The sequence below is a fragment of the Emydura macquarii genome, unplaced genomic scaffold (assembly GCF_026122565.2).
Source record: "Emydura macquarii macquarii isolate MOO-44397 ecotype Brisbane River unplaced genomic scaffold, CSIRO-AGI_Emac_v2 contig_1348, whole genome shotgun sequence".
Taxonomy (NCBI): Eukaryota; Metazoa; Chordata; order Testudines; family Chelidae; genus Emydura; species Emydura macquarii.
The window spans coordinates 10,058,179-10,069,466 of NW_027131485.1; the positions used below are offsets into that span (position 1 = coordinate 10,058,179).

The following is an 11,288-nucleotide window of genomic DNA, read 5'->3' on the forward strand; positions in this document are numbered from 1 at the left end:
TATAGAGGCACAGAGAGTTGGACTGACTTGCCCAGGTCACAGAGCAGGTCCATGGCAGAGCCAAAAATAGACCTCAAGAGTCTGGACTTTAGCCCACAGCTCTGAACATGACACACATTGCCTCAATACCACATAGCCTTTCCCTCCTCAGAGTATATTTCAGTTTGCAGGACAATAGTTCTGAATAAAATAACCATCACCTATCCTTTAAACAGCTGCTACTTTCTACTGCACGTCACAGAAACGTGGAAATAGTCCAGTTCCCCTAATGAAAGCCAGATATGACTTACCTGAGATTACTGCAGAAGAGAAGCTGGGAAAGCAGACTTTTGCAGATATGGTAAGTGAGGCAATTGGAGAGATTTGTCTCCTCCATGCACACCTCAGAGACCTGAAGGAGATAAGCCAGGGCAGAGCAATTCACTGGCGTTAACATCCCCTCCAGGCTCTCGGTTTTCATCGCTTCCTCCACAGTCTTGGCAAGCTCCATGTGCTGAACTTCATACAAGCACTGCATGACGTTCACCGTCCTGGAGGAGATGACATAGTCGGTGTTCAAGCAGCTCTGGAGAAAGCTGATCACGTGGCTTCTGAAGCTGTTATGCTCATCCTTCACCAAGAGCCAACCGGACAGCAATTTGTTCACTTGCGGGGAGAAAAGGCCAGAGAGAAAGCGCACAAAGATATCCAGCTGCCCATCCTCTGACTGCAACGATCTCTGGACAGCATTCTTAAAGTGATTGAGGAAACCAAACTTAGGCCAGGACATCCCGCTCTCAGTGAAGAGGTCAAATATTGCCCGCTTTGCTGAAGCGTAATAATAAGTGGCTGCCAAAAACTCCTGGAGGGTTAAATGGGAGAAATAGTAGACAGCAGAGAACTGCATCTCTTCCTTGAGTAATATCCTATTGCACAAGCTGCCTTGTAGTGATGAGAGGTCTATGCCATAGGCTTTTATGTCCTGTTCGTAGAACACGTACTTTCTTTTGAGCAGACCATAAAATGCCAACCGACCCAGGTTTCCAATAATTTTCTTGCTGTTGTTTATAACTTGTTCTATCCGGGGAGTCTCTCTCTGCTTTTCCTGCCAATCACTACTCAGTGCCATTTTAAAGTAATAGGAGTAGATTTCTGATAAAGTCTTAGGAACAGTTGTAATTTCTTGGGATTGATCAGTGCTGTTCTTTAGGAAATAGCCCATTGAGGAGCCAGCTAGCCAGCAAAAGGCAGGAACCGTACACATTGTGTACAAAGATCTGTTAGCCTGGATCTGATACAAGACTTGACTGGATAAGTCTTTGTTCTCAAGGAACATCTGATCCAAGAAGTCCTTGATCTCCACAGCCCCAAAACCTCGTATTTCTGTCATCCGGTCAACTAGGCCCCCTGGGATTTGGTTGGCTGCCGTGGGCCGTGAAGTGACCCAAATGGAAGCTTCCTGGAACAGATTGCCACGGATAACGTTGGTGATCAAACTATCCACTTGAATCTCCTTTTTTGGATCTCTGCAAACTACTGTGTTGGAAAAATCTAAAGGAGTCTTAAACTCATCCAAGCCATCCAGAATCAGTAACGTCCGGGCGGTGCCATTGGAAATAACGCTGGGTTCAGTGATGTGAGGGAAGGCCGACCGGATGAGCCTCTCAGCAGAGAGTTTCTCATAAGTGTTCAGTTCCCGGAAGGTGAGAGGCAATACGAATATGATGTCCTTATTGATCTCCCCTTTGGCCCACGTGTAGACAAACAGTTTCACCAAAGTACTTTTACCGATCCCAGCCACGCCTACGGTCACAGAGATTCGAGGGGGAATGCTGACTTTAGACAGAGGTAGGAAAAGCTTCTCCAGAGGGATTTTCTTGGAGATGTTTCTCGTGCCTTTGGTGGCCTCAATCTGCATAAAGTCATGCTCTTTCTGCTGAATATCTGTCAAGCCTTCCACCAGCAGAAGATTAGTGAGCCTGTCCAGTTGGCCAAGCTCTACACCAGTTCCATAGCGGTTCTGGAGACTCTCCAAATGCTTTTGCACCATAGGCTCTGTGTAGAGAGAAGCAAAATAGGTAAAGAGAGAGACAATAACCTCAAGCATAAATGATAGGCAAAGTCTGACTTTTTCTCATTACTACGGCTAAGAGAAGCCAGCTGGACCTTCTGGAAGTCAGGAAAGCAGGTTTGAAAGCTTGAAACCAAGGGGGAGGGTTGTGCTGGCAGTGGATTGGAGGGGAGCAGAGTACTCATTACTCAGACACACCCACCAACTGACCCAAAGGATGGGGCTGGAAACAATTGCTTTGGCTGCTGGTTACCACTACTTTTTCAAGTAACATTTTGATTGAATTTCACTGAATCACAGCAGTTAGAGATGGAGCAAAATAGATGGGGACTTCATCCAGGCTAGTTTTAAATGTTTCATAAAGAAGTTTTAAAAGACTGAAGTGGCAAATCTTTGCCCACGATGGTCACAAATTCTCCCTGCTGTGATCCTGTCAATCCGCTAGTTTCTAGGGTCAGAAGTAGCACTTGCGTTAAATTGACTTGATAGAAAACACTGGTTCAGATAAAATGGAAACCATTGATTTCTGGGGGAGAGTGTCCAGGCAAGAAACTTGCAATCTGATATTTTGAACTGGGGCTGAACCTTTGACCTCAAAAATAGCTTTCACGATGTCCAACAGTGACCCTTTTGTTTTCATGGTAATGGCTCTGGTAGCCACACTCACATCTCACTGTGCCTGACAGTAAGTCAATCAGATCTCCACAACAAACCAAAGTGAGGTACGGTCTGAGTGCAAGTTCCCCACTCAGTGTCCCTCCCAGAAATAAATGGTTCTGTGGCTTCCAAATGAACCAGATATGAGCAACACATCTCGAAGAACAACAGTTACTGGTAAGTAACCCTGTTTTTTTTATCGGTGGAATTCCACTGGGAGGACTGGTGTACACTAGAACCCCTTACACGGTCTCCCACTCTCTGAGAAGGGAGTTTTACGGAATCTAAGAAAGGAAGTGTCCATTGTAGAGGGCAATGAACTTATATCTTCAGACACCCTCTCCTTTTAGCTACTTTTCTTCCTAGATTCTCCTGGCCAAATTCAGAGTGGTGTGTAAGGAGGCAATGCGAACTACATGGTAATGAGTGGGTCAGTTAGTCACTTGAAGGCCTCCTCTACATAGGAAAGTTTTACCAGTTCTACTAATATTGTTATACATGTGAACACTGTTATTCCGGCCTAAGAGTGGCTTTTTTAGATTTAACTTCAACTCCTTCCCAAGAGAGAAAAGTGAAACTGAAAAAGCCGTTCTTTTACTACAGTAGGAGCATTCACATTTGGATCTACACTCCAGTTATACCAGTATAATTATAACAGTTGAAATTCACATCTTAGATTATACTGAAAAAAATCTGTTCTGTGTAGAAAAGGCCTAAGGGAATCTAAGTGGAGTCTAGTCTATGTGGATGGAATATGCGTGTCAAAGAGCTGGAAGAAGATTTATGTTGCAACAGATATGACTTTCTCAGCCTCATTTAGACTCAGCTGTCAGTGACTCCAGATTGCCATTGCCTGTCTTACAGTAGCAGCCCAGTGTCTGCCCTATACGTTCTGGGCTGGATTTAGATTGTAAAACCCTTGAGATGGGGACGGTGCCAGATGGAGCTCAGTAAATCATCATCAGAACACAGCCATTACTTTTTAAATAGAGCACAAGCCTTCTTGTTTGGAGGCTGCGTAATGCTGACACACAAACAAAACAGAATGAGACTTTAACTCATGTGATCCCTTAACCACCATGTTATTTGATGCTGTTCCTGTGCAGTTACCATCCAGACGGCATAGCCCTGATTGCATTATTCAAACTTTCCCATTTGAAGCAGCGCTTCCACGTCTAGGTGGCAAATTATTAAGCAACCTAATTTATACTGAAGTGCAGCCTGAGGCAGAGAAACGAGAAGACAGACAAATGGGGTGTGTGGGCTAGGAGGCTTTGATCAGCTCATGCAAGAGAGACAGAGCTGGGTGGCTGCTCCTGAATGGTCCTGGGAGTGCAGATCCACATGCACAAAAACTCAGTCCTAGATTTCTTCTCCATACTATGCCGGTGGGGGCTTTGGAAGCCCTATCCCTCTGTCCAGGAACTGTCACCACCAGATCCCTGAGTGCTAAATTGTTGCATTTAGCCCTATATTGAGGGCAGCATTGCCAGAGTCTCACTGAGCCTTTCACTGAACAGGATTTATAATACACCACAGGACCCAAGACATTTCCGAAGGGCCAGACTGTGTGCACCTGGCCCCAGCCCTGTCTTGGGGCCAACATGCAGCTGCCCAGGTGGAGCTCCCAAAGCAGACAGAATCCCTCCTGCACTCCCAGGCACACCGCTACAGCACACCTGCTTCTGAAGGGGCTGCAGCGTTCTCATCCTGTGCCTAGACAGCTCTCTCCTCAGCCCCAGCTCCATCATGACTGATAGCACACCTGGGGAGAATAGGAGGGAGCAACTCTTTCCTATGGGGGAGTGCAGGGCTGTGATCAGCCACTGTGCTGGGGGTGCAAAGACACTCCCTGCAGCTTCCCCAGTCCCACAGATCCATAACTCATAGACATACAGACAGATCACGTGTACAGCAGCCTGGCCATCTTGCCTGCTGTTACAAGGAATTACCAAGACGGGGGCATGTACGCTGCATTCTCTCCCCTGGCGCCCAACAAACACACAATCCACATTTCACCCAAGCTCTTTTTCTACTGATTCCATATCTCTTTGCATCCAAGTGGTGTTTTCAAGCACGATCCTGGTCAGACAAGATGACCCCTTTCCCCCAGAGCCAGTCAAATAATGGGTTTTTAACTGCCAAGGCTGCCCACCCCACTTGGGACCCAAGCTGAGCTGACTGACTGAGCTCTGTCTGACTCGTACATCACTGTCAGCAATAGCTGCTGCTTCTCTTGATGCTGATTGAGGCAGCAGAGGATGTGAGATGCTAAACCTTGTTGTTTCCATGAAACAAGCAGATATAATCATCCTAATGAATGATGGGCCTTCATGCAGCCCACTCAGCTCAAAGGATCCAGAAGTGCTTTACAAACTTAAACAGACAAGACTATTGAGACCACCTTGCCGAGCCCTGAAATGCAACCACCTCTTGAGTGCAACACAGCCACCGCCAAAGAGCGCACAGCAACACGACTCAGCAGTGGAGGCTGGAAGTGAAGAAGATCCAATTGCAATTCGAGGGGTGCACGGCAGGTAGGCAGAGTGCACTGGAATTGCACAGGTTGGAATCTGGAGAGGATGGGGTTAAATCTGCTGCCATGACACCAGGAAGCAGATCTGCTGAATAAGGTGTCGTTTTATAGATCTGCTTTTCTGCTCATAGTCAGCGTTGCAGTGACTGTCTCCAACATACAGCTCATCCCCACGGAACATTAAGCCCCCAGCAATAATCTCCCACTGACATTGTGGCGATGGCAGTGTCACTGCCAGAAGAAAGTGATTGTAGGTGAAGGATAAGCAGGTCTGAGCCGAATCAGCAATGATCCTCTTTTCGTGCAAATGTTCTTAGCAGTTCACACGGGTGAGACATAGGGCAAAGACAGCCATTCCTCGGGGCAGGTCAGACAAAGGAGGGGCCTCCCCTTGCAGTAGGGCCCACAGTTTTGAGTCTTGATTCTGCAGGTTGTTGCACCGTCTGTTCCACAGGCTATAGCCCCTGACATGGCTCTGCCTGCTGGGAGGGAGGATGAGAAAGTAGCGGCCCATGGGGGGATGTGCCTAGAACTGGTGTGTGTCTTTTTCTCAGGAGGTTCAAGTGACCTCCAAAGAGGTCTGAGTCAGCACAAAGCAGCTGGTGCCTCAAACCAGGAGGCTACCAGAGCAATGCACAAAACATTCCTTTTGAGAGTACTTGGAGGATGATGGGGTGATCACTAGTTGCCAGCATGGATTTGCCAAGAACAAATCCTGCCAAACCAGCTTGATTTCCGTTTTTGACAGAGTAACTGGTTTGGTGGATGGGGGAATGCGGCGAACGATAGACACCTGAACTACAGCAAGGCTTTTGACATAGTCCCACATGACATGCCGATAAGTAAGCTGGAGAATTGCAGTCTCAGCAGAACTGCCATTAAGTGGATACATAATTGGTTACACAACCACAAACAAAGAGTAACTATGAATGGAATGATGTCAGATTGGAAGCAGGTTTCAAGTGGGGTTCCACGGGATCTGTTGTGTTGTTCAACATCTTTATTAATGACTTGGATGTAGGAGTAGAGAGTATACTGATGAAATCTGCAAATGACACAAAGTTGGGGGCGGTGCCAAGACTGGAGGATAAAGCTAAAATTCAGAGGGATCTTGATAAATTGGAGAACTGGGCTATAGACAACAAAATGAAATTCAACAAAGACAAACATAAGGTGCTACACTTAGGGGAGAAAAAACAAATGTACAAATACAGAATGGGGGATAACTGGCTTGGCAGCAGCACTGCTGAGGATTTGGGAGTTGTGGTGGCTCACAACCTCATCATGAGGCAGCAAAGAGATGCTGGTGCAAAAAAAGCAAATGCTATTTTAGCTTGCATTAACAGAGGCATGGCATGCAAGTCATGAGAGGTGACAGTATCACTCTATTCAGTGCTGTTAAGGCCTCAACTGGAGTATTGTGTCCAATTTTGGTCACCAGTGTATAGAAATGATTTAAAGAAACTGGAAAGGATCCCGAGGCAAGCAACAAAGATGATCAAAGGGCTGGAATGCAAGCCATACGAGCAAAGGCTGAAGGAACTGGGTATGTTTAGTTTGGAAAAGAGGAGAGGGAGACATGACAGTGGGCTTCAAATACTTGAAAGGCTGCTATAAAAAAGATGGAGAAAAGTTGGTCTATCTTGCCACAGATGGCAGGCTAAGAGGCAATAGGTTCAAACTACAGCATAGCAGATTTAGATTGAAGTTCAGGGAAAACTTCCTACCTGTCAGAACAGTAGACAAGGGAACAGATGGCCTAGGGAGGTGGTGGAAGCTTCTTCACTGGAGGTTTTCAAAAGGAAGCTGGATAGCCATCTGTCTGGGATGGCTGAGACAAAATAAATCCTACATCTTGACAGGGGTTGGACTAGATGACCCTTGCGGTCCCTTCTGACACTATGGTTCTAGGACTTCAGTAACTCAGCCAGATGATAGGGCTCTGTTACAGGAGTGGGTGCATGAGGATCTGTGGCCTGTGTTGTGCAGGAGGTCTGACTAGATGAACCTGATGGCCCCTTCTGACCTTCAAGTCTATGAGTGTCTCAGTGGTAGCATCCTTAGTTGGCTCTCTTAAATCAAAAGGGGTCAGACCCCGAGGTTTTTTGTTCATACTCAGGCACCACTCCCAAGTGCACACTTGGATCTGTGAATGCCAGGTACATATCTGCTAACACACAACAGTGACGTGCAGCACATGCACATACATAGATTTTGGTGACACACACACACACAGACAGAAGACTAAGAATAGCATCTCCTACCATAGACTGTGATGTGGAGATAGAGCTGGGAATTGGTTGTCTCTATGTAGGTCTGCAGGGACTGAGAGGCATAGCTGCCCTTGCCAGCCAGAAGATCCATTACTGCCTTCACTTGCTCCGACAGGGAGCTCACTTCCTGCACCTGGCCTGCCTCCTCAGCAGTGAGGAGATCCCGCTTCCTCATGTAGCCGATGATATCTTCCAGGAACTGCGGTGAAATGGACCTCACCAACTGTTTCCGATAGCGGTTGATCCAAACTCCTGTGAGGAAGAGAAGAAGGTGGGGGGAGGGGTGATGAGTGTGAGGGGTCACTGAAGGAATCTGGATATTATATGTGCTGAGGATACTTTGCTGAGGGGTGACAGGAGACGGAAAGGCGATAGGCAGGTTTCTTGGAGATCACACAGCTGTGATAAGGCGCTGCTCAGACAAGGCAGTCTGTGTATAGAAACGAAATACACAAGGAGATAAAATCTGAAATATCTAGTGTTTCAAGCCCACGACTGTGTCTCTCCAAACAAGACACTAGGCTGAATCCATTGAGCACCATGGAGGAATCCCAAACCATGTCCAGCACCAGCTGAACTACTTTTGTTTCCCAGTTAAGTTCCTGCTCTGTTATTTCTGCTTCATCCGTTAGAACAAACATTCAAAATACATAGCTAAATAAATGTATGTGGGGCAATCAAACCCCTTTCTGAAAGGGAGAACAGTTTTGTGGAAAATCTTGAAAATACAGTTGCTGCCCATCGGAGCTGTTCAGATCAGTTTCGGCCAATGTGAGCTTTCACCAAAAATTCACATCAAACTCAAAGCATTTCTGCATTGCCTGTATTGGGCCAAAAGCATTAGACCATCATTGGACCATCAGAAAGATCATTCTGGAAAAGATTTCATCCCCGGTGAGAAAGTGAAGAACCAGAAACCTTACCAGAAAGTTTTACCTTCCTGGGATTTCCATCTCCATTTAAAAGACTCTGGTCAACTTGAGATATGCCTCCCAATCTGAATGACACCTCCATAAATTTGCTTTACAATTCCCATGGCTATTGTGCAGACAAGGTGGGTGAGGCAATAACTTTTATTGGAGCAACTTCTGTTGGTGAAAGAGGCAATTCAAGCTACACAGAGCTCTTCTTCAGGCCTGGGAAAGGCACAACATTGCGAACACAGCTGTTGTCACATTTCTGCTTGGTTAAGCGGGTCAGCATGTTTTCATCTTTCTGGCAATGTTCTGAACATCTCCCTCAGATTCAAACTGGAATTGGTGCAAGGGAATACGGGGCTCATTTGGTATTTGGTTACGTTAGGAGAGGAAATGACACCTAGGCACCTACGCTAAATGCCTCAGGAACCAGCCTATTAAAAGGGGCTCTACAGGTGCCATCTTCAACCTCAGAAGACTTTAAAGCAACATCCTTGTGTCCTTGTGTGGTCCTTATTCCCCGGCCCCTTTCCTATGCGCTGCATGATACCATGTAGGCCAGCTACACCGAATGGACCAGAGGCTGAGAAAGAACATACTCGTATACCCCAAGACAGTAACGGTGACTCTGGTGCAGCCTTTGAGGGGTTAAAAAAATGGCATGGCTCACTTTTCAGACAACATGCCACAAAGGGCACTTCTCCACACAAAACAATCCAGTGGCACAGCTGTGCTTCAGTGTAGACACTACCTACACCGCTGGGAGGGGGTACCCATTCGCTGAAGATAATCCCCCGCCCTGAGAGGAGAGAGCTCCATCAACAGAAGCATTCTTCCATTGACCTAGCGCTGTCTACACAGGGACGTAAGTCAGCTTAGCACCACCACCACTCGGGGGTGGATTGTTCACACCCCGACCAACATAGTTAAACCAACCTATTTTCCAGCGTAGACCAGGCCTGAGACCCTTTACCTCACTGCCTCGTCCTCTCACGGTACAGAATATGAACCGATCCTTATTGGTGTAAGTGGGGGAATGGTCCCGCTATTGTGGGGAACTTTCCTGGCTCACACACTACCCCGGTGGAGTTGGTTAGCCAAAGGATCTGAGTCCTCACCCCCACTCCCTTTACCCAGAGACCTGCCTGCCCTCGAGGGCTCCCCTTCTGCTCTCCTGTGTGGTGGGGTCCCTGTAACCCTGACAAAGCTGGGCCCAGGATTCCTGGGATGTTCCATCCCCAATCTTGTCGTGGTCATTTAGGGCAGGGGCTTGGGTGTCGCCACTCCGGAGGGCTCTCTCTCCACTGGACGCTTCCCTGACCCACTGATCATTGCATACAGTTCAAAGCAGACACAATTTATTAAACAACAATCAATTAAACAAATAAAAGAGGAGACATGTTAAAGGAAAACACCCAACGCCGCCCCCCGGCCCGGGGACCCCACACCCAGCGTCTCTGGGGTGTGAGGGACATTCATGGTCTGTGTCTTGCACCATCACAGGCCCCTGCCTGGCCACGCTGCAGGGAGACAGAGTCAGACACGTGCTCCGGCAGTGGCCACACGCCCCCAGGCACTAGGGGAAGCGGCCCTTCTCCCCAGCGTCTGGGTCACGATCCCCTCCAAGGCCTCTTGGCTGGTGGCATCTCCCTGCAGCCGGGCCCTGCCCAGGGACCCCTCACTCTTCCCAGCAGCTCACTCACGGCACCCGACTTGGGACGGCTCCAGCCCCTGCCCCAGCCCCGCTCTGCATCAGTGCGCTTGGCTCGGCTCTCTGGGATGCTCCTCGGGCCTCCGCACCCAGCCCCACACCCAGTCCCCAGCTCAGCTCGGCCCGGCTCTCTGGCTGCTCCTCTGGTTCTGCTGCTGTGGCCCTGCTCAGCTCAGCTCGCAGCCTGGGCTGCTTCTCTCATCCGCCAGCCACCGGCCGCTCTGTCCTTAGCTCGACCCAGACAGGCTGCTGCAGCTCACACAGAGGACGGGACCCTCCCTGTCCTGCCGGCCCCCTCATTGGCCCGCCTGCCCTGTCAATCAGGCTGACCTGAGCTGGCCTCTCCCCACTGGTGCTGGGGGCTGTGTCTGTCTCAGGGTCCTGCTCCCTCAAGAGATGCCAGCCCAAAAGGCCCACTCAGTTTCAGTGAGGGGCTCATAGACCCCTTACACTGGCAATGGCCTCTTCGCGCCCAGGAAATCTCTTCAGAGAAAACACCCCACATTTCCTCAGGCGTCAGGAAGCAAGGCTCCCCTTTGGCTCACAGTGGCTATCCCCTGGCAGCAGCCGCCAGTAATAACCTGAAGACATAACTTCGGGTGAGAGCGATCTCTAGCCATTACGCACATTTGCCTTTCACGCCCCTGCTCACCTTCCATCAGGGGTTTCCGGTGGCATTAGAGGCCTCTGGAGAGGGACGTCGTTCCGTTTGCAGCGTGAGGACTGTAGGGCAGACCCCACTGCCTTCCCATTGATTCTCCCCGCCGTCCTCTCAGGCAGGGTCACCGGCGACGGCACACCATTCGCGGCTCACTCCGCTACACATAGCCTTTTTCCATGTTTCTGAGCGAGGGAGAAGAAAAGCATCAGCAGTGCCGAGGGAGTGAGCGAGAAACACTCCAAAACCTGAACTAACTCTCCTGTATCCCTGGATAACCCCAGGGTGGGAAAATGTGAGGGGATAAAGCTTTAAAGACAGGAAGGATTATCCTGCCACGGTGCATACGAGCCACATCCGGCTGAGACGCACTTGTGCTAACTCAGCCAGCAGGAGAATTTCCTGCACGAGAGACAGTGAACTGGTGACTGCAAGTACTGCACTCTACTAAAAGCTTACAAGAGAAGCCCGTCCCATAGCAACTGT

At 48.8% G+C, this 11,288-nt stretch overlaps 1 protein-coding gene across 1 annotated transcript in view; it reads right to left on the minus strand.

The window, feature by feature from the left end:
- The window catches only part of NLRC3 (NLR family CARD domain containing 3), a 42,664-nt gene extending 31,681 nt beyond the window's left edge, over window positions 1-10,983 (minus strand). The window contains exons 1-3 of the mRNA XM_067551101.1: window positions 10,797-10,983; window positions 7,508-7,768; window positions 291-2,034 (exon numbers count right to left, since the gene is read on the minus strand). Coding sequence (XP_067407202.1) covers window positions 291-2,034; window positions 7,508-7,768; window positions 10,797-10,803 — 2,012 coding nt within the window. The 5' untranslated portion in view covers window positions 10,804-10,983. The remainder of the gene's footprint in view (window positions 1-290; window positions 2,035-7,507; window positions 7,769-10,796) is intronic.
- Window positions 10,984-11,288: the final 305 nt, after the last annotated feature.